The following is a 26,454-nucleotide window of genomic DNA, read 5'->3' as shown; positions in this document are numbered from 1 at the left end:
CCATTTGTCTGACCCATCGACTTCAGGGAACAGTGAGCAATTACTCGTTCGTAATCAGCTGTGAGTAATGGTAGTTTGTTGGGAGATAAAAGCCATTAATTGAATAAATCGGATTCAGACATTACACTCACCTGGAAATGGCAGACTGAACCGTTGAGATAGCAATATTGGCTCAGATAATGCTGTTGTGTTCCAGCTCCATTAAGGCTATTTGTTCAGTCTGAAGAAGGGTCTCGACCCGAAATGTCACCTATTCCTTCTCTCCCGAGATGCTGCCCGACCTGCTGAGTTACTCCAGCACTTTGTGAATAAAAGGCAATATGTAAACTCTTTTTGCACTATTATACTCGGGTATGGTTTGATTGTGCTCATACATGATACGATTTGCCGGATGGAATGGAAAACAAAGTTTTGCAATTATATGTTGGTACACTTGACAATAATAAACCAATATCAATACCAGTCAATGTGATTTTATTTGTAATAAAATACATTAACCCCAATCACAATTATTTTCAGAACTTCACTTTAAAAAATGAATAAAAATCTCGACTGAGCAAATGTAGATTGAGCATGAGCAAAAGGTGCAGCTCAAACTGACAAAAGACTATGGCAATAAAAGTGACATGTTCAAATTAAGTGACATTTTCAATTTTTGTAAGTGGCAGACAGACAACTGATGTGGCTGTAAGTACAGTTGGGACAACTGACGAAGGGTTTCAACCTGAAATGCCATCGGTCCATTTCCTTCCACATATGCTGCTCAACCTGCTGAGTTCCTATCACTGTTTATTTATTGCTCCAAATTCCAGCAATCTGCAGTGTTTTGCAGTGTGTCTCTAAATTTTCCAGACTATTGGATGTCATGTCTATTAATATCCAAACATTTTTTTACACATTGCATGTACTAAATTTTGAAGTAAACTCAAAGTAAGCATGATGAGCTTGGACCTTGGCTCTAGCCATAATCCTGTTCATGATCCCATCACTAGTTCTGGCCACACACCCAGAGCTTGCCACATCCAGGTTCTTGACTCGCATTGTATAGTAATGAGTCAGAAGTTCATAAGTAGGGGACGCTATAGGCTATTCGGCCCATCAAGTCCACTTTGCCATTCTTTCATGGATGATCTATCTTTCCCTCTCCACCCCAATCTCTTGCCTTCTCCCCATAGCCCCTGACACCCTTACTAATCAAGAATCTGTCAATCTCCACCTTAAAGATACCCAATGAGTTGGCCTCCACAGATGCAGAATCAACCAGATTCTGGTCCACCAGGACAACTGAATAATTGGAATTTTACTATGTTTTGTAAATTTGGTCTGGGAATTGATAAACAGTATGTAAAACGTCACCACAGTTTTTCAAGTAAATATTTCGTAGATTTTCTCATTAAAAAAAATACATCGGTTTGGCCATAGGACTCTATAAATGCAGGAAAATGGGACTGGTGTAGATGGGTCTTCTTGGACTGCATGGACGAGTTGCACTAAAGGGCATGTGTCTGTGCTGTGTGGCTCGATGACCCTGTGATTCAATGTTCATTGTTCAACTATTTAAACTTGTATTCAATTTGTGTGGTGGATTGAGATGCAGGTTCAGTGGCTATTCATGAGGCAATGGCAGCTAACATCCTTATTACTGGGGAAATGAAATGTTTTGCATTGAATTAAGGTCTTCTTGCAACTATTTGGTACAAACAAGATATTATTGAATATTTTAACATTTTTATTCCAGTTTCCTAATCTGGAAAATCAATTGTCAGAAATTCCATACTTCCTCTTCTCACCCTGTTCCATTGTCACAATGCACTTTCCTCTACTCTTCCCAATCACAATTCTATTGCAGTCGTTATTCCTGTAGAGTTGCAGGCAGCTGTCCTACCTAACATATTCACAGATCAGCTCAAACAACCACGAACATATGAATGGGCTTTTGAGAATTCATATCATATCATATATATACAGCCGGAAACAGGCCTTTTCGGCCCTCCAAGTCCGTGCCGCCCAGTGATCCCCGCACATTAACACTATCCTACACCCACTAGGGACAATTTTCACATTTACCCAGCCAATTAACCTACATACCTGTACGTCTTTGGAGTGTGGGAGGAAACCGAAGCTCTCGGAGAAAACCCACGCAGGTCACGGGGAGAACGTACAAACTCCTTACAGTGCAGCACCCGTAGTCAGGATCGAACCTGAGTCTCCGGCGCTGCATTCGCTGTAAAGCAGCAACTCTACCGCTGCGCTACCGTGCCGCCCATGTCCCACCTTGATCTGTTCACAATATCTGCAATTGATTTACACCTTTTGTATATTCTTTATTCCACATTGTGTGTCCACGCGCACACTCACACACAGAATCCCTACCTTCAGAATTCCCTTCCATTTTATTTAATTTTATTTAATTTTGTCATAAAATTCGGACAATGCTGGTCAGACAATATATTTTTGCCTATTTGCCATGTTGTTCTTGTGAAGTTAGTAAGATCAGCTGCTATCTTGAATTGCTGCAGTCCTTGTGGTGTTGTAAAGAAATAAATTCAACGATTTTAATCCAATGTTGATAAAGGAAGGATTATATGTGTCTCAGGGAGGGATGGTGACTGATCTGGAGGAGAACTTTAAGGTGGTTTTGTTACATTTCCCAGAGTGTGAAGTGCTATCCAAAAACATCAAGAGTCTTAATAATGTGATAAATTGGAATTTGGAGTTCCTTAGATTTTGCACAATGTGTATATATTTTTAAATGAAGATCACTGATATTTACCATATAGAAAATGAATTATGCTTCCTTTTTGTAGTGCTGCCTATACTGGTCTTTTTGGCATGATGGCAAAAAGGTGCAGGATATTACCAAGGTGTTAAAGATTAGGTGGGTCTGGCTAGGTAGGCACAGTAACTAGGCTTGGTGCAGCACCAATCGAGCATCATATGTGATAATCTGTCTGGTGCATTGCCAAGCATTTGCAGCTGGCTGAATTGTCCTCTGCATTTCAAAATAAATTGGAATATTTTTGGGTTATTTCAGATTTTGGGCAGCCAGATCTGCCACATAATTAGGTGCTGGAAATCTGAAATTAAATTAAGATGCTGAAACACGTAGCAGGTCAGCAACATCTGTGGAGAAGGAAAAAGAATTAATATTTCAGATGAAGGGTCTTGGAATTGAATACTAACTCTGATTTTTAATTAGAATCTTATGTTGCTTGACTTGCTGCTGTCTCTGGCAATTTCTGTTTGTATCTAAAAGGAGCAACCTGGCGTTTCTCTGAACACCTTTGTTCAATCCACCTACGCGATCTCCCAGTTGCTGAACACTTTAACTTCCCTTCCCATTCTCATACTGACCTTTCTGTCCACTGTCAGAGTGAGGCCAAATGCAAATTGGAGGAACAGCATTTCATATTTTGCTTCGGCAGTTTACAACCCAGTGGTATGAATATTGATTTCGCTAACTTCAAGAAACCTTTGCTTTCCCTCTCTTTCCGTCCCGCTCCCACCCTAGTTCTCCGACTAGTTTCACTGTTCTCATTAATTTTACTGTTTGTAGGCCTCGTTGTTACCTTCCCTCAGCCAACAATTCACCATTGAACATTTCCTTGATCTGACCTTTTCACACGTGACATGTTCTTTGTACCCTTCCACATCTCTAGTTTCCCTCTCCCCTGACTCTCAGTCTGAAGAAGGGTCTCGACCGGAAACGACACCTATTCCTTCTCTCCAGAGATGCTGCCTGTCCCGCTGAGTTACTCCAGCATTTTGTGTCTAGCCTGATATAATGGGAATCTGAGAACTTATCACATTTTTAATAATATTTTAATAAAATATGTGCAATATTTTTCATAATATCCAACATGAGTCTGAGCACTTGTAGTTTTTAAAAAACCCATTCGAACAAAATCCAACTTGTATGACAATGATCTGTCCAACTCGACATTATCCTCAGTTGTTGTGATGGTGGCCCATCTCCTCAGACTGGGAATCAAGAAATTTGATTGAATAAATATGTAATATAGTATCAACAGAATTAATTCTACAAAAAGGTATTTTGGCTGCCTTTCCAGCCATTCATTATACATGTATTTATTGAAAGTAGAATTGATTAAAGGTTGCTGACACAATCTTGGTTTTAATATAATTAGTAATATCCTTGCCAAGCACTTTTAAAATATTGCTTTTAGAGCCTTGGCAAGTTTCCCGGTGATGTCAGAATGAGCAGTATTAGAGTGACCTCAGCGGAGGGTTTGGCCGGGTAGACATTTTCTTAAAATCTCAGAGTCGATTGTTATGAATGCGGAGGATCAGGTAGATAACTCTCCCTTAGTTTGTGAAGAGGGAAGAGGATAATAAAATGTTTCATCAAAAAGGGGGAAAAAGGCAAATGGTTCAGAATAAAAAATTTAATAGGTCTATAGTGGAATTTCAACGGGTGGTGCTAATTTCTAATGGATGTTGGTAAAATAATTATTATCTGCATGAATGTACAACAATAAAGAATGCCTCCACAAAAAAAATCGTATTTATTTAAATATTTTCTGTAACATTATAGCAACACTCAGGTGGTTTGAAGTGGGAAGTTTATCTTTCTAATTGATGTAACATGCTCTCATTCTGGTCACTGCTCCTTGCTGCCTGTTCCACTTCTTAAATGACATATTATTTGCCTCCTTTCATTGAATCTAAGCTTACAATGCCAGCAACCTTCACTGATTTGATTTGTTCTTTCATTCTGCCGTATGTATAAATGTGGAGTATTAAATTCCTTTTGTAGATTGTCCCATATTTCCCTCCATTGTGCTGTGATTTTATCTCTGCCATTTGAAGTTGGCAGGAGAGAAAAAATGCCAGTGTTGTCTGATTTACTTTTCAACAAACAGGTGAAAAAAATCTGTAGCGAATATCTGTGAAGAATCAGGAAGATTAGGGCCTGACATCAGTCTGAAAAAGGGTCTCGACCCAAAACGTCACCCATTCCGTCTCTCCAGAGATGCTGCCTGTCCCACTGAGTTACTCCAGCATTTTGTGTCTACCCTCGATTTAAACCAGCATCTGCAGTTCTTTCCTACACAGGATGTTTAGGGGATATGGCGTAGAGGTAAACAAACATGGTTCCTGTGTGGCCAACATATATAACTCCATTGAATAAAGTAAGTCTATTCACTGAAAAGATTGAAAACATGATTATTTGAATTGCAGAATTATGTTAAGTTATGAATAATGGGGCGAATAAAGCTCCATGTTTTATTCCCTGTGAACTGTCTCGCCTTGGTTGAAAAGGCCTATGACAGTGAGCTTAATAGAGCGACCATTCTAGATAGCATACAATCACAACTCATTGGCCAGTAACATGGCCAGAGGAGGTGGTCCAAAAGCAAAGTAAAAACTGTTTTTCAACACTCTTTCCTGGGCAAATCAATAAACTCTTGGTCTCCAGTTATTCTGTGACTAATGTTCCTTCCCACAACCTGCTGTAATTTAGTCTATGTTACAAAATGCATTTCAAAGCAATGATACCTTTGGCGAAAGAGTTTACAGTATTTGCGCCTGCTGTGTGTGCTACTCCCCTTTATCCAGTGAGCATTTGGAGAATTGGTTCTTACAAATATTAAGGGTACAGCAAAAGCAGACTTAATTTCTGTGTATCTAGCACAGTGCTATGCTTAAATGAATGAAAAGCTGACTTTGAACACTTGTTTGTTGCAGAGCCACCTGGAGACCGCTCTCCCCGTCGCAGGAGCATATCAGGGCCAGGATCATCCGATAAAGCAAATGGGATGGAAGACTCCACATCCCCTTTCAAGGTGGGGTTTCCTCGAGTCAAAGATACATGCTTTTTCTTCCCCATATATGCTACAATAAACACACAATCCATTAACTGTAACCAAACAGATTTGATGCACAATAATCCATAATTATGCCACAAACAATTAGTTAATTTCCATTCAGACCGACCAGCTGCATATTTCCAGAAGAAGGCTGGTGAGCAAGCTGAGAAAATTATTTCAATGTTTCATGATCATTTCTCAATTTAGCTGACCCTAAGATAAATGAGCAGAGCATTGTTTGGTCACATACAAAAACACTTCCTTTTTGTAAAACTATAAATAAGTTATTATTAATTCAACGCTTGAATTACATTACAAGTGTAATTGTCGAAATATGCCACTTTTAAAAATAGAGGATTAATTTTGAAATAATCTGATTATGCTATGGTTCTCTGTTGGATTTTCATCGAGAATTGCTTGTTTCTTGACCCAGCATAAAGGGAAACCGTGAAGACAACATAACAATAATGATTTCATTATTTAGAAGCTGTGATCATTAAACAAAGTATAACTGACCTGGTGTCTGGCAGATTGTGAAATATTTTAACGTCATTCGACATCCTTTCCTTATTGCACTTATCTCCTTGTATTCAGTAGCCATCTTCCAGTAGACCTCTTGCTTGACTTGATGGTGACCAAACTTGAAAGAAGGTTGCTATGCATTGATAGCCAATGTTTTATAAGGTGCCATCAAACTAAGGCAACAAATTGATTTATTTGAGCCACACAAATGATATCCAGTTGGTGCACATTGGGAATTTCCTGTCTGGGGCGTCTCATCTCTCCAGCCCACAACATTTGGCATAACTGTGTTTTCTTTTGAAGGGAGTTGAACAAGCAGCAGCTTGACACCGTAAGGACAATGAATAATGACAGACTAATTTACCATTAGAGTTATCCCACCTCAGTCCATACTTGTCTTCATCGAAGCACCAAAGCATGCCATATCTTTCCCCTTGGCCCCCAAATATTCTTGTGTAGGAAAGAACTGCAGATGCTGGTTTAAATTGAAGGTAGATGCAAAATGCTGGAGTAACTCAGCGGGACAGGCAGCATCTCTGGAGAGAATGAATGGATGACGTTTCGGGTCGAGAGTCTGAAGAAGGGTCTCGACCCGAAACGTCACCCATTCCTTCTCTCCAGAGATGTTGCCTGTCCCACTGAGTTACCCCAACATTTTATATCTACCCCAAATATTCTTCATACATTAAGTTCCACTTGTAAAAGATGGAATATTGATCTGGGCTCCTTTAAATGCTTTACCAAGATGACTCATTGACTTTTATAAAGGAGTAGACTGGGGAATATCAAGGCATAATTCCTAAGATGATTTGGTGTCCAGGTATTAGTATCATTGAATGAGGGTCGAAGCACATTGTGGTACTGACAAATGGGTTAGATTTACTGGAAATTTAGTTAACTTTTAATTTTTAATTTTGGATTGTTACCTTTGAAAGCAAGAATGGATATGGGATCAGTTGTACAGTCGCCAGCTGTTACTGAAAGTATTTGTTCTGTAACTGTGAACTCAATTAAGTACTATGTATTGTCAGAAAGTGCTGGAATAACTCAGCGAGTCAGGTAGACCCGCTGAGTTACTCCAGCATTTTGTATCTTTTGCAGTAAATCAGTATCTGCAGTTCCTTGCATCTACCAAGTATTGTCACACTGGGGAGTCCATTGCAGTCAAATCCAGTTCTGCCTTTTGCTGATTGTTCAATTAAATCTAGATACATGTAGGATACAGATGGATTATTGAAAATCTGGATGTTTTATTCTTTATTCTTTATCCCTTTTCAACAGAATCAAAGTTGCATTTTAGCTAAGCGTTTCTTTGGATGAGATTAGCTGGTGCAAGACAGGCCAGGGGTTATCATTGGAATTATGTTTGGAAGTTATGTAAATATTGCTTCAGAAAAACGCAGGGCAGGAACAGGGTACTGATTGTGAATGATCAGCCATAATCACATTGAATGGCGGTGCTGGCTCGAAGGGCCGAATGGCCTCCTCCTGCACCTATTGTCTATTGTCTATTGATTGTATATTTGCAGTCATCTTCACTTCTCCAAAATAATGAGCCTTGTATATTGGCAGAATTCCATGCATCAAATTGCTTGGTGTTTGGGAAAATAAGTTTTAGTTCCAATGGAAGGTCCCTCATTTGCTGACACCATCTAAGTTCCCTAGAAGACATAAGACACCGCAGATTGCTAGAAATTTGAGCAAAACTCTTCAGAGTCGGCGCCTGAAGAAGGGTCCCAACATGAAGCATCACCTGTCCATTCCCTTTACTGATGCTGCCTGACCCGTTGAATTCTTCCAGCGATTTGTGATTTGCTCAAGATCCCAGCACCTTGTCCACCACTACCACAAAACTATTCCATGTTCCGACATTGCATAAGCATATTCCATTCTAAATATTTTGAAAAATAATTTGAGTCTGCAAACGTTTGCCTCACAAAAGTAAGTTCCAAACAAGAAAGAAATAACATAAGGATGCACCTTTCACCAATAATAATGTCAGTGTATTGTGTCAATTCAACCGTGTCATTCGATAGAGAGATCAGATTTCACAGAATTTCTTTGAGTGGAACTTCTGTTGTGTGTTAAATCATATGATACTCCTGTACTAAAAGTGTATCATCTAAATTCTTGTGAGCTACATTACGGGTAGTTGTTCTTTATCATATTGCATTAAAAAAATGAATCCCCTTTGTGATAGTGAGAATCAATCTAGGCACATATATTTTCTGTGTTTTAGACATATTAATATTTATCTGAATTGCCATACTATACATCATAAACGTGTGGTAAATCTGTTTGTTTTTCATGCAGATTACTGATTTTAAATGCCCTCTGTGCTGAGTTGCAAGACTGATCTGAGTTAGTTACTTAGAAGTGCTAATTACTATTGAATGGAAATCACTTAGACACAGTTGCAGGATACTGCTCTCATTCTGTCAATACATACACGTTTAATTATGTTTTTAACAGACAAACGTTGCTTAATGAGAAGTAAAGGTAAAAATTGCTGTAAACTAGGATTGTTGGTTAATGTGCTCAATTTATTGGGGTTGCAAAATAACCATTGCCCTTAATATTTCATCACAGCTCTTGCCATCATCCTTATGCACCTATTGCCTTCAATCTCTATGCACCTATTACCTTCCCCAGACAACTATCCTCACTGCCACCCCACTCCAAATAAACAAGCACAGGGTGCTTGCCTGTGTGCAGGCTGAGTCTACAATCGACACTCTAAATTTCAAAACCCATAAGTCAGATTCCCATGGTGGCAAATTGTGACTGTTCAGATAATGTAGCCACATTCACGGAAACTACATTTTATGCTTGTCTCTCTTGCAGGAATGCGTATCAGTGCTTGTGGCACTTTACCTGTATGGGATTAGTGCAGCTCCATTTCTTTACCTTCCTTGAGAAAGTAAAACAAAGGAAATGGTTTGTTTTATTTACTTTGTGTAAGTTTGAATTGCAGGTGCAGAAATAGAGCTGGCCACCTTTTCCATGCTGGAGTGCATGGGCATCAGGCTCTTTGGAAAGTGTTATGTAAGCTGGACTCCCCATGTTTCTCATCGTGTCTCACAGACTGAGAGAGCTGTTAATGCATCAAGCATTCATTTTCCATCCTAACCAGCTTTCAGTACTGGAAAACTAAGTAGGACAGGCATCCACTGTGAAGAGAGACAAAAATTTTGGCCAATAATCTTTCATTAGAATTAGAAACATAGAAACATTATTACCAACACAGTAAGTGCAGTAATTGTAAGCGTGGAACTTTAGAGTCGTACAGCACAGAAACATAGAAAGTAAGGTGCAGGAGGGGGCCATGCAGCCCTTCGAGCTAGCACCGCCATTCAATATGATCATGGCTCATCATCCAGAATCACTACCCTGTTCCTGCTTTTTCCCCTTATCCCTTGATTCCTTTAGCCCTAAGAGCTAAATCTAACTCTCTCTTGAAAACATCCAGTGAATTGGCCTCCACTGCCTTCTGTGGCAGAGAATTCCACAGATTCACAACTCTCTGGGTGAAAAAGATTTTCCTCATCTCAGTCCGAAATGGCCTACCCCTTATCCTTAAACTGTGATCCCTGGTTCTGGACTCCCCCAACATCAGGAACATTTTACCTGCATCTTTTAATCCTTTAAGATTTTATATGTTTCTATAAGATCCCCTCTCATCCTTCTAAAGTCCAGTGAATACAAGCCCAGTCGATTCATTCTTTCATCATATGTCAGGCCCGCCATCCCGGGAATTAACCTGGTGAACCTTTGCTGCACTCCCTCAATAGCAAGAATGTCCTTCCTCAGGTTAGGAGACCAAAATCGCACACAATACTCCAGAGCCCTGCACAACTGCAGTAGGACCTTCTTGCTCCTAAACTCAAATCCTCTTGCAATGGCCAACATGCCATTAGCTCTCTTCACTCCCTGCGGTACCTGCATGCTTACTTTCAGTGACTGATGTACAAGCACACCCAGATCTCGTTGCACCTCCCCTTTTCCTAATCTGACACAATTCAGATAATAATCTGCCTTCCTGTTCTTGCCACCAAAGTGGATCTCACATTTATCCAAATTATACGGCATCTGCCCACTCACCCAACCACTCACTGCAAGTCACCCTGCAGACTCATAGCATCCTCATTGCAGCTCACACTGTCACCCAGCTTTGTGTCATCTGCAAACGTGAAGATGTCACATTTAATTCCCTCGTCTAAATCGTTATATAGGCAAGGCCAGGCAAGGCAAGTTTATTTATATAGCACATTTCATACAGCAATGGCAATTCAAAGTGCTTTACACAGAGCATAAAAAATATAGAACAAGGAGAAAAGGTAGGAAAATACAAATAATAATAATAAGATAAATAAATAATAGTTATAAGTAAGATTGATAGAGTAATAGGGGATCATGACAGAAGCCTCCTCGTGGCGATCCCCCGGAAAAGACGACGCGATGCACTCTGTGATGCGTCGGGCGACCAATTCTGTCAACGTGCTGGACGACGACAGAAGCCAATAGCGAGCTAACGTCGTCTGACACACGAGCGAACGATAGAGTAATAAAATTAGATAAAAAGTAATAAGATATAAAAAGTAATAAGAATAGACCAAAAGTAAGATATATAGAGTAGCAAGAATCAAAGTGCTAGTCATAGACACTGCAGAACATGAAGGTTTTAAGCCTAGTTTTGAATATATTTAGAGTTTGGGCCTGTTTGAGTTCTTTGGGGAGTTAATTCATGATGCACGAAGCAGAGTGACTAAAAGCTGCTTCACCGGGTTTTGTGTTTACTCTTGGAGTGTTTAATACACTGGTCCCAGCTGACCTAAGGGGTCTAGCTGGAATGTAAGGTGAGAGAAGGTCTGATATGTATTTTGGTCCAAGACCATTAAGTGATTTGTAGACAATTAGGAGTACTTTGAATTCGATTCTTTGACTGACTGGTAGCGAGTGTAGAGATCTGAGAATTGGTGTAATGTATTCAAATTTTTTAGCTTTTGTTAAGACTCTAGCAGCGGCGTTTTGGATGAGCTGCGACTTGCGAACAGCCCCTTTAGATAGGCCTGTCAGAAGACCATAACAATAATAAGTCTATTCGAAATAAATGTGCGGATGAGCTTTTCAAGGTCTTGTTTAGACATGAAACCTCTAACTCTTGCAATGTTTTTCAGGTGATAGTAGGCTGATTTAGTTATTCAGTTTATGTGGCTGTTGAAGTTTTGATCGGAGTCTAGAATTACACCAAGATTTCTGACCTGGTTTTTAGTCTGAAGAGAGAGAGAATCAAGGTGGACACTGACTATCGATCTTTTGTCATGTGCACCGAAGACAATTATCTCGGTTGTATCTTTGTTTAGCTGGAGAAAATTGTGTCTCATCCAGCTGTTTATCTGTTCAATACATTGATGGAGACTATCGATGGGACTATAGTCATTTGGAGAGATGGCTATGTAAATTTGAGTGTCATCCGCATAGTTATGGTAGGCAATTTAGTTGTTTTTTAAGATGTGTCCTAATGGAAGCATGTAGAGATTGAATAAAAGAGAGCCAAGGATTGATCCTTGGGGAACTCCATTAGTCATTTTAACTTGATCGGATACAAAGTTGCCAATGGAGATATAGTAGTTTCTGTCCTGCAGGGAGGATCTAAACCAATTTAAGACAGTGCCTGAAAGTCCAAACCAATTTTCTAGTCTGTCTATTAAAATGTTATGGTCTACAGTGTCAAAGGCAGTACTAAGATCAAGAAATACTAAAACTGAAAATTTTCCGGAATCGGTATTTAAACGGATGTCATTTAAGACCTTGATCAGGGCCGTCTCAGTGCTATCTATGTAAGGGGCGAAAGCCTGATTGAAAGTTGTCAAAGAGGTCATTTAAAGTCAAATAGTTGCTAAGTTGTTGGTGGACAGCTTTTTCAATTATTTTACCCATAAAGGGTAAGTTTGGTATGGGTCTGTAATTGTTGAGTAACAATGGGTCTAGGCTACTCTTTTTTAATAGAGGCTTAATAACTGCAGTTTTTAGAGTTTCTGGGAAATTTCCTGATGGAAGGGAATTGTTGATTATTTGTATTAATTCACTCGCCAAGCAGCTGAAAATGTTTTTAAAAAAAGCTCGTGGGTAGAACATCGAGGGCACAGGTAGATGGTTTAAGATGAGACATGATTTCATCGAGAGTCGTGTAGTCGACGGTGTTAAACTGTGTCATAGTTGTTATATTATCCTTATCTGGGAGTACAGGTGACGTGTTTTTTATGCCTGACATAGAGGAGCTAATGACTTGTCTAATGCCTTCTATTTTATTATTAAAGAAGGATGCAAACTCATTGCATTTACTGGTAGAGACGAGTTCCTGAGGAACGGATGCTGGTGGATTTGTTGGCTTATCAACGGTGTTAAAAAGGATGCGTGCGTTATTGATGTTATAGTTTATAATCTTAGAGAAGAAGGACTCTCTGGCACTTCTTATTTCTGTATTATAGATTTGAAGATTCTCTTGTAAAAAACTGAGCCTTGTGGCACCCATTCTCCAGATACCCATTCACCCACTCTCACTAGCTGCCATTCTGAAAAGGACCCATTAATTCCTCCTCTTTGTTTCCTGTCTGCCAAACAGTTCTCTATCCATGTCAATACCCTACCCCCAAGACCATGTGCTCTAATTTTGCATACTAATCTTTTGTGTGGGACCTTGTCAAAAGCTTTTTGAAAGTCCAGATACACCACATCCACTAGCTCTCCCTTATCCATTCTACTTGTTACATTCTCAAAAAATTCCAGAAGATTAGTCAAGCATGATTTCCCCTTCATAAATCCATGCTGACTTTGACTTTGACTCTGACTTTGGCTCTCCAAATGTGCTGCTATAACATTTTTAACAATCGATTCCAGCATCTTCCCCACTACCGATGTAAGGCTAACTGGTCTATAATTCCCCGTTTTCTCTCTCCCTCCTTTCTTAAAAAGTGGGGTTACATTGGCTACCCTCCAGTCCACAGGAACTGATCCAGAATCGAGAGAACGTTGGAAAATGATCACCAATGCATCCACGATTTCTAGGGCCACCTCATTGGGAACTCTGGGATGCAGACCATCAAGCCCTGGGGATTTATTTGCCTTCGGTCGCAACAGTTTACCTAACACCATTTCCTGACTAATGTGGATTCCTTTCAGTTCCTCCCTCCCACTAGATCCTCAGTCCCCTAGTATTTCTGGGAGATTGTTTGTGTCTTCCTTAGAGAAGACAGAACCAAACTACTTGTTAAACTGTTCTGCCAGTTCCTTGTTTCCCATTATAAATTCACCTGTCTCTGATTGTAAGGGACCTACATTTGTCTTCACTAATCTTTTCCTTGTTACATATCTAAACAAGCTTTTAGAGTCAGTTTTTATATTCCCCGCAAGCTTTCTTTCATGCTCTTTTATCCCCCTCTTAATAAACCCCTTTGTCCTCTGTTGAGTTCTAAATTTCTCCCAGTCTTTTGGTTTGCTGCTTCCTCTGGCTAATTTATATGCCTTTTCCTTGGATTTAACACTATCCTTGATTTCCCTCGTTAGCCACGGTTGAGCCGCATTCCCCGTTTTATTTTTTCGCTCGACAGGGATGAACAATTTTTGGAGTTCATCCATGCAGTCTTTAAATCTTTGCTATTGCATCTCCATCGTCAACCCTTGAAGTATAATTTGCCAGCCTATCCTAGCCAATTCCTGTCTCATATCTTCAAATTCTCCTTTCTTTAAGTTCAGGACTCTAGTCCCTGAATTAACCGTGTCACTTTCCATCCTAATGCAGAATTCAACCATATAATGGTCACTGTTGCTCAAGGGGCTTTGCACAACAAGATCGCTAAAGGGCCTGTCCCACTTAGGCGATTTTTTTGGCGACTGCCGGCGACTGTCAAAGTCGGAGCAGATTGCCGAAATTTTCTTTTACCCGACGACAATGACCACGACAATGCCGAGTCAGGTCGAGATTACACCGTCTTCGGAAACATCGCAAAATTCTCATGCTGTCAATGCTTCTCCGGCGTCCTAATTTTCACTGACAAGTCGTTAAATACTTGAGAGTTTTGAACTATAACATCTTGTATGGGTTACTTAAAAACCAGTATTATAAAAATTATTTTTAAAAGTGGTTAAGTGGATTTTTGTGTAAAGTGTGTGGGCATTCTTTGAAAATGTACTGGAGATGCATATCTGGTTTCTGGGTTGCATATCTGGGTTGGGCGCCCACTTTAAATGTATTGGCTGATGGCTATAAACATCGTGAAAATTCCCACGCTTACCTGACCGTCAAACTGTTGCCTCCAATCTACCTGTCAAATGTCCTGACGGTAAGTAAATTGGTTAAACACAAGTATTTTATGGTATTTTGAAATGACTTTACTTATTGTAATATTATGTGCTTCTAAATGCATCAAAGAGAACCTGTCAAACCTGGGGACAGCCTGCGACAGCGCCCGCAATAAGCAACGATACCTGCCGACAAGCCAGCTGTCGCCGAGGAATTTCAAACCGGATGATTTCTCAGCGACGCGCTGAGATCCACTATGATTTTTGGAAGACTCCTCACGATCAGGCCCACGACACCCCGGCGAACTGTCGGTGACAGCCTAGTCGCCTAAGCGGGACGGTCCCTTAACTAATCCTTCCTCATTACACAATACCCAGTCTCGGATGGCCTATCCTCTAGTCGGTTTAAAAAAACATCCTGTATACATCAATCCTTTAAGAAGCACAGGGATGCTTTGATCACCACTTATTTGAATCATGTAAGCTGCTCACAAAATGGTGTCTCCTGGACATATGCTAAGGTCTGCAATAATACATTTAGTCAGGTTGTTGTCTGAATGTTATGTATATCCAATACTTGGTCATCCTTGCGCACATTTTACTGTGCTATTTAGTTTACTCCCCATTAAATCATTGAAAAGCAATAATGGCTTATGCCACTTCTGGTTTATAAGATGGGGTTTTGGTCAACTACTTCAATAGTCTAGACTCCTTATTCTGAATAGACAGCCAATTTAACAAGTTAATACAATGTGATGTGAAAGATACATCCTCTGGATGCGCTGGGATGCATCTTCAGTGATGTGACCTGGGGTCATCAGGTGTTTCGGGTCTCACAACATCAGACACCCTCGCCCAGGCGACCCAGCCGGGGTTGATCAGGCCCCGACTTGCTTCCCAGCAGCAACTGCCCACGGATCAGCCCTCTTAATAACTACTCTGCAGGGGTTGGGAGACTCTGGTGCGTGGAGGGACTGGGCTCTGTGGGGTGAGTCCTGGCCGGGCTCCTCCTGCATCTCACCAGGTTCAAGGCCTGTGCGCTGCACCTCTTTCTCCTTCTCCGAGCATTTCATTCTTGCCTGATGGCATAAGACCTTTCCGTAGCTTATTGGGTTACTTTCTCACGAAAGACACAGACTGCGGTGCCAACACATCCTGTCTCGGGTGCCGTCTTTCCGTGCCGTCAACTGTCTCTCCAGTAGTAAATAATTTAAAATATTGTTTTAAAACATTGCGATTTAAATGGGAGAAATGCCAGGATCTAATTGTTAACTGTAAGCCACATTCTCCATTATTGAGTTAAAGGACCTAAACGAGTTATTATGTAAATGGAAATGTGACCCAAATCGATTGCTCCGTGGACAGATGAGTGTTGGAATGTAGAACATAGAAAAGTGCAGAACAAGAACAGGCCTTTCGGTCTACAATGTCCATGCTGAACATGATGCCACCTGAAACTAATCTCCTCTATCTGCATGTGATCCATATCCCTCTATTCCCTACATATCCATGTGCCAATCTAAAAGCCTCTTCAATGCGACTATTATATCCGTCTCCATCACCAGACGTGGTTTCCCTATCATTGATGTGAGGGTCACCAGCCTATAATTTCCTGGATTCTCTCTAATTCCCATCTTAAACAATGTAACAGCATTAGCCACTCTCCTGTCCTCCAGGATCTCATCTGTGGCTACTGATGATACAAAGATCTTCGTCAAGACCCCTGAAATCTCCTCTCTTGACTCTCTCTATAATCTGGGATAGATCCCATAAGGTCCCTGGGGATTTATCCACCGTTACGCTCTGTAAGAGCCCCAACACCACTACCTCCTTGATCTCATACTGCCCTAGCGCAGTCATGATCCTCACACTGATTTCACTGTTCTTCATATTCTTCTCCTTAGTGAATACAAATGCAAAGTACTAATTTAGTATCTTGACTGCATCCTTTGACTTCAAGCATTAATTCTGCTCCGTCATCTTTGAGCAGTCTTGCCCTCTTCCAGGTCACTCTCTTTTTTTTAATGTACACATAAAAAGCATGGGATTTTCTTTAAGCCGACTAGCCAATGATATTTCATGGACCCTTCTAGCCCTTTTGTTCTGAAAACTTCAACTTAAACACATCACCCATCCAGGCTAGTTTCCCAATAGAAGTCCTGGTATGGCCTCTCCTCAAGTTGGACTATCCACATACCGTTTCAGGAAACCTTCTTGGATATACCTAATAAATTCTGCTCCAAGTAAGATATATGTACTGAGTCGCAATTGATCTTGGAGAAATTGGTTGCCCACTACAACAACCCTGCTGATTTTGCATCTTTCTGTAACCTGTCTACATATCTGTTTCTCTATCTCTCTCTGGCTATTGGGAGGTCTTTAGTATAATGCCATTAGTGTCATTACACCTTTCTTATCTTTGAGCTCTACCTGTGTTGCCTCAGTTGACAAACCTTCCAGTGTGTCCTCTCTGAGTGCTACCGTTACATTCTCCCTGATTAGTATAGACACTCCTCCACCTCTTTTACTTCCCTCTCCATCACATCTGAAACAAGAAAATCCTGGAACGTTAAACTGTCAGTCCTGTCTCTGTCGTAACCTAATCTTCGTAGTAGCTACAACATCAAAGTTCCAAGCGCTGATTCAGGCTCTGCTCGTCTGCTTTACCCATCATACTTCTTGTGTTATAGACAATAGACAATAGGTGCAGGAGTAGGCCATTCAGCCCTTCGAGCCAGCACCGCCATTCAATGCGATCATGGCTGATCACTCTCAATCAGTACCCCGTTCCTGCCTTCTCCCCATACCCCCTCACTCCGCTATCCTTAAGAGCTCTATCCAGCTCTCTCTTGAAAGCATCCAACGAACTGGCCTCCACTGCCTTCTGAGGCAGAGAATTCCACACCTTCACCACTCTCTGACTGAAAAAGTTCTTCCTCATCTCCGTTCTAAATGGCCTACCCCTTATTCTTAAACTGTGGCCCCTTGTTCTGGACTCCCCCAACATTGGGAACATGTTTCCTGCCTCTAATGTGTCCAATCCCCTAATTATCTTATATGTTTCAATAAGATCCCCCCTCATCCTTCTAAATTCCAGTGTATACAAGCCTAATTGCTCCAGCCTTTCAACATACGACAGTCCCGCCATTCCGGGAATTAACCTAGTGAACCTACGCTGCACGCCCTCAATAGCAAGAATATCCTTCCTCAAATTTGGAGACCAAAACTGCACACAGTACTCCAGGTGCGGTCTCACCAGGGCACGGTACAACTGTAGAAGGACCTCTTTGCTCCTATACTCAACTCCTCTTGTTATGAAGGCCAACATTCCATTGGCTTTCTTCACTGCCTGCTGTACCTGCATGCTTCCTTTCAGTGACTGATGCACTAGGACACCCAGATCTCGTTGAACATCCCCTCTTCCTAACTTGACACCATTCAGATAATAATCTGCCTTTCTATTCTTACTTCCAAAGTGAATAACCTCACACTTATCTACATTAAACTGCATCTGCCATGTATCCGCCCACTTACACAACCTGTCCAAGTCACCCTGCAGCCTTATTGCATCTTCCTCACAATTCACACTACCCCCCAGCTTAGTACCATCTGCAAATTTGCTAATGGTACTTTTAATCCCTTCATCTAAGTCATTAATGTATATCGTAAATAGCTGGGGTCCCAGCACCGAACCTTGCGGTACCCCACTGGTCACTGCCTGCCATTCCGAAAGGGACCCATTTATCCCCACTCTTTGCTTTCTGTCTGTCAACCAATTTTCTATCCATGTCAGTACCCTACCCCCAATACCATGTGCTCTAATTTTGCCCACTAATCTCCTATGTGGGACCTTGTCGAAGGCTTTCTGAAAGTCGAGGTACACCACATCCACTGGCTCTCCCCTGTCAATTTTCCTAGTTACATCCTCAAAAAATTCCAGTAGATTTGTCAAGCATGATTTCCCCTTCGTAAATCCATGCTGACTCGGAATGATCCTGTTACTGCTATCCAAATGCTCAGCAATTTCGTCTTTTATAATTGACTCCAGCAACTTCCCCACCACTGATGTCAGACTAACTGGTCTATAATTACCCGTTTTCTCTCTCCCTCCTTTCTTAAAAAGTGGGATAACATTTGCTATCCTCCAATCCACAGGAACTGATCCTGAATCTATAGAACATTGAAAAATGATCTCCAATGCTTCCACTATTTCTAGAGCCACCTCCTTAAGTACCCTGGGATGCAGACCATCAGGCCCTGGGGATTTATCAGCCTTCAGTCCCATCAGTCTACCCAAAACCATTTCCTGCCTAATGTGGATTTCCTTCAGTTCCTCCATCACCCTAGGTTCTCCGGCCCCTAGAACATTTGGGAGATTGTGTGTATCTTCCTCATTGAAGACAGATCCAAAGTAACTTGTTGAAATAAACACACTTGGTTTTGCCATGTTCATTAACCTTTCTCTGTGTGTCCTTTGAGAATTACTAATCATAACCTCTTCCTTCCATTTGCTGACTTTCTGCTCTGGTTCCCAACCTCCTGCCACTAAAGTTTAAATCCTCCCTGCAAGATATTGGTCCCCCTTCAGTTCATATGCAAATCTGTTCCTTTAGTACACTTCTGCCGTAGAACCCTGCTGATGTGATTACTCAACCACAGCAAAGATTATTCCTGAGATCAATGAAGCACAGAAAACACATCATTCACTTACTTGATAGTTCCTCTCAAAGGTCAATGGGAATAAGAAAGATTGAATGCAATTCCTTGCATTTTGTCTGGAAAATATTGTGCAAGTCCATCCTTCTGAACATCCCCTAAAGCCTAGAGTCTCGTTTGTTTTACTGGAATTGATTGAATTGCTGCTGTAATTGAAACATATAGATTGAAGAAAGGATTAGTTTTCCAAAGTTCTTTTAAAATTAACTTGTTTTCTGAGATGCTTAGGAATGTAAGAACAGAACAAATAAAAGGCCATTGAATCCCCTTTCACCTGAGACACCTTATATTAAAAGAATAGCTGATCTTTAATCTTGACACTACTTTCCAATGTTAACGCCACATAACCCGATTCTCATAATATCCGAAAATCTTTACATTTTCTATCTTGTTAAAATTTGATGACAGAGTTTTGTCTGCCCTCTAGAGGAGGGAATTACAAAAAAATGCTTGACTTTAGGTAAAGAAGTTTCTTCACATCATGCTCCTGAATGACTGACACTTTACTTTGAGTTGATGGCACCTGGTTCTCATCACATCAGCTGGAGGAAGTATCAAATCTGCATCGACCGTATGAAGCGCTGAAATTAAATTTAAAAAAAAAGAAAACGATTGAAATTACATCGAAAGTTGATCAGTATGTATGGATTAAGAAACAGAGTTGATGTTTCGGACAAATCTTTCTTCAGAGCTAGGAAAAGTTAAGAAAAGATGCATGTTTTAAGAAACAACAAACAATGTGCTGGAGGAACAGGAATGGAATGGTTGCCATTTTGGACTGAAACCCTATATCGGGATCCTGCATAAGGGTACCTTTCTACAAACAAATGCTGCTCGACCTGCTGAGTTCCTCCAGCAAATGGTTTGATGCTCCAGATTCCAGCTTCTGCATTCTCTTGTGTCTGCATATTTCAAGAAAGCCGGGTCTTTTTGTGCTACTTTTGGGTCTATGCCCATTCTTTGGACAGAAGTCTTCAGTCCAGAATGTGGGGTGCTGTTCATCAATCCTCAGAATTATTGATCCACCTGGACCTCTCAACCTGGTCTCTTCTCTGGATTCATCATTAATTGCTGCCATGACATTGAACATCTTAACTTGTACTCATCTTAATCTAACCCCTCTGAACTTTCAGTTCTTCATTTACTAAGGACCCAACCCCAACATTGTCATTAAACGTATAGATAAGGATATTTTCCCCCAAGATTCACTGGCGAATCTTTATTGCACCCCCTCCATCCCAAGGGCGGCACGGTAGCGCAGCGGTAGAGTTGCTGCTTTACAGCGAATGCAGCGCTGGAGACTCAGGTTCGATCCTGACTATGGGTGCTGCACTGTAAGGAGTTTGTACGTTCTCCCCGTGACCTGCGTGGGTTTTCTCCGAGATCTTCGGTTTCCTCCCACACTCCAAAGACGTACAGGTATGTAGGTTAATTGGCGGGTAAATGTAAAAATTGTCCCTAGTGGGTGTAGGATAGTGTTAATGTATGGGGATCACTGGGCGGCACGGACTTGGAGGGCCGAAAAGGCCTGTTTCCGGCTGTATATATATGATATATGATATAAGTAGGAAGGGACACTGGATTTGTATACAACTCTCAAGGTGCAGGTCCGGCCTGGGTTAAGGCAGAATTCTATTCCCGAGAACTGTTCATGACCCAAACACGTTGGAAATGTGGTCACAAACTGAGTTCCCACTTGGCAGAAGATACCTGCAAGGTTGTGTTGCCTCAGAGGAATAGATAGTATGGAGAAGCATTTTAAATCTTGTTTTGCCATTTTTAATAATAAACCTGATGTTAACAAATTTAGCTGGAGCCTGTGCTGGGTGATTAATGATATTATTTAAAAGATTTTACAGCAGAGGTTTTAAGTGCTATGAAGGTTTTAGAAAGGATTTTGCTGTTGGCTGGATTGTGTATCTCTAGATAGGATTCATAAAATGGATATAAATGTGTTAACTGGAATGTATTCTTCCTGGGCTCGATGTGGCAACATTCTAGCCGGTATCACGAACAGTTGTCTGCAGCCCTGCAGCGGCCGGCAAATTGCCCCAGTCTCCCCCATCCTTACGGGATGTTCATAAGTCAGGTGTTTGTAAACTGTAGACAAGCTGTACATGTTTTGAAAAAATGAATTTCTTACTCCTTATAATTGAAAATGTCCTTTGTTTATTGAACATGATAGCTGCTTTCAAATAATTCAGTTAATATCAATGTGTTCATTTGGGTGTTGTTCCTTACATTTACAATGATAACATTTATTTCCATTTGAAGATGAGAATTTTATCATTTGCTCTATTTCTTTCCCCCTCTACATAAAAATTTAAGATAATTCCAATTGCATTGTCTCTGCTTCTTGCTTCTCCACCTGACCATCTTTTGGCTGCCATGGTGTACATGTTGACTTTGCATCTTTCTTTAAAATCAGGACATTTCTGAGTGCATTATCTATCACTAACTACCTCTGGCATTTTGCGTGAGTTTGCCTTATTTGTACCTGAAGTTTGATGGTGATTTATGACCAACTATCCAATCTTGGATATTACAGAGCCCAACCCATACTCTCTCACATTTAATTAAAATGCATTTGTATTTGAAATATCAATAAGGGTTCGGGACTTATCTTAATTTTTCAACTTGTCAGTACCACTGGTATTCTGTCAAAAGGCAGGTAATATCACAGGCTTGTAAGAGAAAACTGAAAATGTCCTTGACTATCAAGTTTACTATTTAATTTTGCTGAGTGGTTGTTGCAATAAAGACTGTAATATATAGAGAATCATATTCTGAATTAGAGACGAGACATTGTGACTTGAACTAGACCCTAAGTTTTCAGCTTAGTGTTCCTTTTTCTTGCTGAGATGGCAGATTCTTCTTTGAGTTTGTTGAGAACTGGCAGATATTAATTGTGGTAGACGCAAAATGCTGGAGTAACTCAGCGGGACAGGCAGCATCTCTGGAGAGAAGGAATGGTTGACATTTCAGGTCAAGACCCAGTTCTTTCCTACAGATATTAACTGTGTTTGGCATCACAACAAAGACCAGGCTTGTCCTCCTCATCCTGGAGGAATGCATCACTACTAACTCTAAGAGGTGAAATAATTGAGCACAGAACAAGGAATGGACCTTGGTCAAAGTCCTTCAGATCCATTTTGGGCAACTAATTTATGTGTGATACAATGCCCAATCAAAGGATGAAAATTAAGGACATTTGCATGCACATGATTATTTACCCCAATGATTCTATAAAATCCAGAATCATAATTTCATTGTGGATTGTGAGACGGCGGGGGGGTGGTGGGTGAGGAGCGTAGCAGGTCGAGCAGCACTCATGAGGAGTTAACATTTCAGGACATTGATCATTGTCATGAAAATATATCTTCCTCTCACGTCCAATGCTGCCTGATGTACAGAGTGTATTCATTCCATTTTACTGGCAACTGTTGGTGATTTAGTAGTAACTTGGTCATGTGGGTTTATAGCTGGTTTACTGGTAGAAGACAGAGGGTTGTGTTGGCAGGACAATATTCAGGCTGGTGGTCCGTAATTGGTGGAGTTCTGCAGGAATCAGTGCTTGGACCTCTGCTGTTTGATAAAATCATTGATATATAACATTGATATGTATTTATATAATTTACATATAATTGATATATATTTAATTTATATATAAATATATATGTTTATATGGAGAAAATAATTAGTATAGATATCTATATAATTTATATATGTAGAAAGGTATGTTGACATATATAAATACTTGGATGTAAACATAGAATGGTTGGTTAGTATGTTTGCAGGCAAAATCAGGATTGCTGGGGTCATGGACTGTGAGTAAGGCTGTAAAAAAAAGCACGAAAGAGTTCAGCTCCAAAAATGGCAGGACGGGTTTAATCCGAGCAAGTGTGAAATGTTGCATTGTAGGGGGTCGAATGTAAGTGGAAAATATACAATTTATGGCAAGACCCTTAACGGCATTGTTGTACAGGGGGGATCTTGGGGTTCAAGTCCATAACTCCCTGAAAGTGGCAACACTAGTAGATACAGTGGCCAAGAAGGCATATGGCATGCTTGCCCTCACTGGCCAGGACATTGAGTACAAGAGTGAAGAAGTCATTATGTAGCTTTATGGGACTATGATTATGCCTCATTTGGAGCACATGTAGTCTGGTCACCCCAAAGTAGGAAGGATGTGGAGGCTTTGGAAAGGGTGCAGAGGTGGTTTGCCGGAATTATGCCTAGATTAGGGGACATTAACTATAGGGAGAGTTTGGATAAAATTGGAATTGTTTGCTCTGGAATGCCGGAGGTTGAGGAGAGACCTGATAGAAGTATATAAAATAATGAGATAAGGTAGACAGTTGGAATCGTTTTCCCAGGATGAAATATCAATAATAATAATAATAATAATAATAATATTCATTTATTGTCATTGCAACGAGTACAACAAAATTAAAAAATAGCCAATCCTGACGGTGCGTACAAACATATATGCAATAAATGCAAAAACAAATAAATACATAAATACAATTATATTAAGTACAAGATTTTTTAACGGTGTTGCCTAGTGCAAAGGTAGTGTTCAGTTCTCGTATGGCCCTGGGGTAAAAACTGTTCTTAAGTCTGTTTGTTCGGGATTTGATCGACCTGAAACGTCGACCAGAGGGCAGATGAACAAACAGACGGTGGCCGGGGTGGGATGGATCTTTTATTATTTTATTATTTTGCCTGCTCTACTGAGGCAGCGTAGGCTGAACAGGTGCTCCAGGGAGGGCAGTGAGCAGCCGATGATCTTCTGGGCCGTCGTGATGACCTTCTGAAGGGCCTTCCTGTCCTTTTCTGAGCAGCTGGCATACCATGTGGTTATACAGTATGCCAGCACACTCTCGATGGAGCAGCGATAGAAGGACAACATGAACTTCTCCTGCAGGTTGGTTTTCCTGAGGATCCTCAGGGAGTGGAGTCTCTGCTGTGCTTTCTTTACTGTGGTGATGGTGTGGGTAGACCAGGTAAGATCCCTTTCCACACAGACCCCATTGATGTAGAGTGGGTCGTATTCTACACTGGTTTTTCTAAAGTCAATTATAAGTTCCTTTGTTTTGGAGGAGTTCAGGACCAGATTGTTCACTGAACACCATGCTGCCAGCCTTTGGATTTCATCCCTATAGGCTGTCTCATCTCCTCCTGAGATGAGTCCAACCACAGTCGTGTCATCCGCGAACTTGATGATGGTGTTGGTGGGATGGGTGGGGGCGCAGTCGTGAGTGTAGAGGGAGTAAAGGATGGGGCTCAACACACAGCCCTGTGGTGAGCCGGTGCTCAGTGTAATGGTGGAGGAGAGGTGAGGGCCTATTTTGACAGTCTGGGGGCGGTTGGTCAGGAAGTCCTTGATCCATTGGCAGATGGTTTGGGAAAATCCAAGGTCGGAAAGTTTGGTGACCAGTCTGCTCGGGATGACCGTGTTAAAGGCAGAGCTGAAGTCGAGGAAGAGCATCCTCACATAGCTCCCCTGGTGTTCAAGGTGGGTCAGTGCAGTGTGAAGAGCAGTGTCGATGGCATCCCCTGTAGACCTATTTGCTCTGTAGGCAAACTGGTGTGGGTCGAAGGTGGGTGGGAGGCTGGCTTTGATGTGCTGCAGGACCAGTCTCTCGAAGCACTTTGTGATGACCGGTGTGAGTGCTACCGGACGGTAGTCGTTAAGGCCGCTGATGACAGACTTTTTCGGCAGTGGGATGATTGTGGCGGACTTCAGGCAGGGAGGGATGGTGGATTTTAAAAGGGACAGGTTGAAGATTTTTGTGAAGACCTCAGATAATTGGTCTGCACATTCCCTCAGCACTCTGCCCGTCACACCATCGGGGCCTGCAGCTTTCCTGGGATTCACTGCTCTGAGCACGCGCTTAACATCATACTCCTGCACAGTGAAGGTGTTGCTGTCAGGTGCTGGAGAGGGTGTTATGTCTGCCACTGTAGCTTTCACCTCGAAACGAGCAAAGAAACAGTTAAGTTCCTCTGCCAGCGAGGCGTCGCCGTCGTCAGTCGTGCGGTTGCTGGTCTTGTAGTTGGTGATGTGCTGGATGCCTTGCCATACCCGCCGTGGGTCATTGTTGGTAAAGTGGTCCTCAATCTTCCTCTTGTAGGACGCTTTGGCATCCTTGATGCCTCTCTTCAGGTTGGTTCTAGCAGCACTGTATAGAGCTCTATCACTAGACCTGAAGGCGGTGTTACGGTCCTTGAGGAGAGACCTGACATCCTTTGTCATCCAGGGTTTCTGATTGGGATACAACCGGATGCGTTTGTCGACGGTGACATTGTCAACACAGTTTTGGATGTAGCAAAGTACAGTTGATGTGTACTCCTCCAAGTCCTGATCCTCAAAAATACTAGAGGGTACAGCTTTATGAGGACTGGGGCAAAGGTTGAAGGAGATGTACAGGGCCATTTTTTTTACTGAGAGGGTGGTGGCTGGAATGTGCCACGGGGGACGATGGTGCAGCCAAAAACAATTTAAGAGACTTTTGTAGAAGCACATGCAGGGAATGGATGGAGATATACATGAAATGCCGGCAGTTAAGAGTTGGTCTTGGCATCATGATCGGCATAGACATTGTGTCTGTTCCTGTGCTGTACTGTTCTATGTTCTGTGTTCTAATTTAATTAAACTATATTGTCTTTGCAGGTTTTAAATTCCACATTTTCACATAAGGTTTGTTTTACTGGAAATTTTTCGTTTAAAATGAGGAAATGAATCGTCCAAACCATATCAAAATAATGACAAAGAACAAGTAGCATCTAAATATCCTGCTTTTCTTTCTATTTGTTTCAGTGAATGGTTCTCGACCCGATTACATTTTCTTAGGACACCGCACAAAATTAATCCAGAGTCAAGAACTATGAATATTATTTTGACATTAAAATTTAAAGCACACTTTTATTTTCCTATTATTTTGGGGCCATAGCTTTCAGTTTGTTTTATAATACAACAGTTAACCTGGATTTGTTTTCTATGTCTGTGAGTCACGGTCGAAATTCATACCTGAGGCTTGTTTTAAGAGAAGCATAGTTGGGTAAATAGTTAACTTGAAAT

General features: G+C 41.2%; 1 protein-coding gene across 5 annotated transcripts in view; it reads left to right on the top strand.

Moving 5' to 3' along the window:
- Positions 1-26,454, top strand: part of rasal2 (RAS protein activator like 2) — a 307,207-nt gene that overhangs the window by 162,760 nt on the left and 117,993 nt on the right. For all 5 annotated transcript variants that reach the window (XM_078407405.1, XM_078407406.1, XM_078407409.1 and 2 more), the window contains exon 4: positions 5,710-5,807. In XM_078407405.1, the coding sequence (XP_078263531.1) occupies positions 5,710-5,807 (98 nt within the window). The remainder of the gene's footprint in view (positions 1-5,709; positions 5,808-26,454) is intronic.

The sequence above is a fragment of the Rhinoraja longicauda genome, chromosome 11 (assembly GCF_053455715.1).
Source record: "Rhinoraja longicauda isolate Sanriku21f chromosome 11, sRhiLon1.1, whole genome shotgun sequence".
In the NCBI taxonomy this organism is placed as follows: Eukaryota; Metazoa; Chordata; class Chondrichthyes; order Rajiformes; family Arhynchobatidae; genus Rhinoraja; species Rhinoraja longicauda.
The sequence above is the reverse complement of the archived record's forward strand: the minus strand, read 5'-3'. Positions and strand labels throughout refer to the sequence as shown.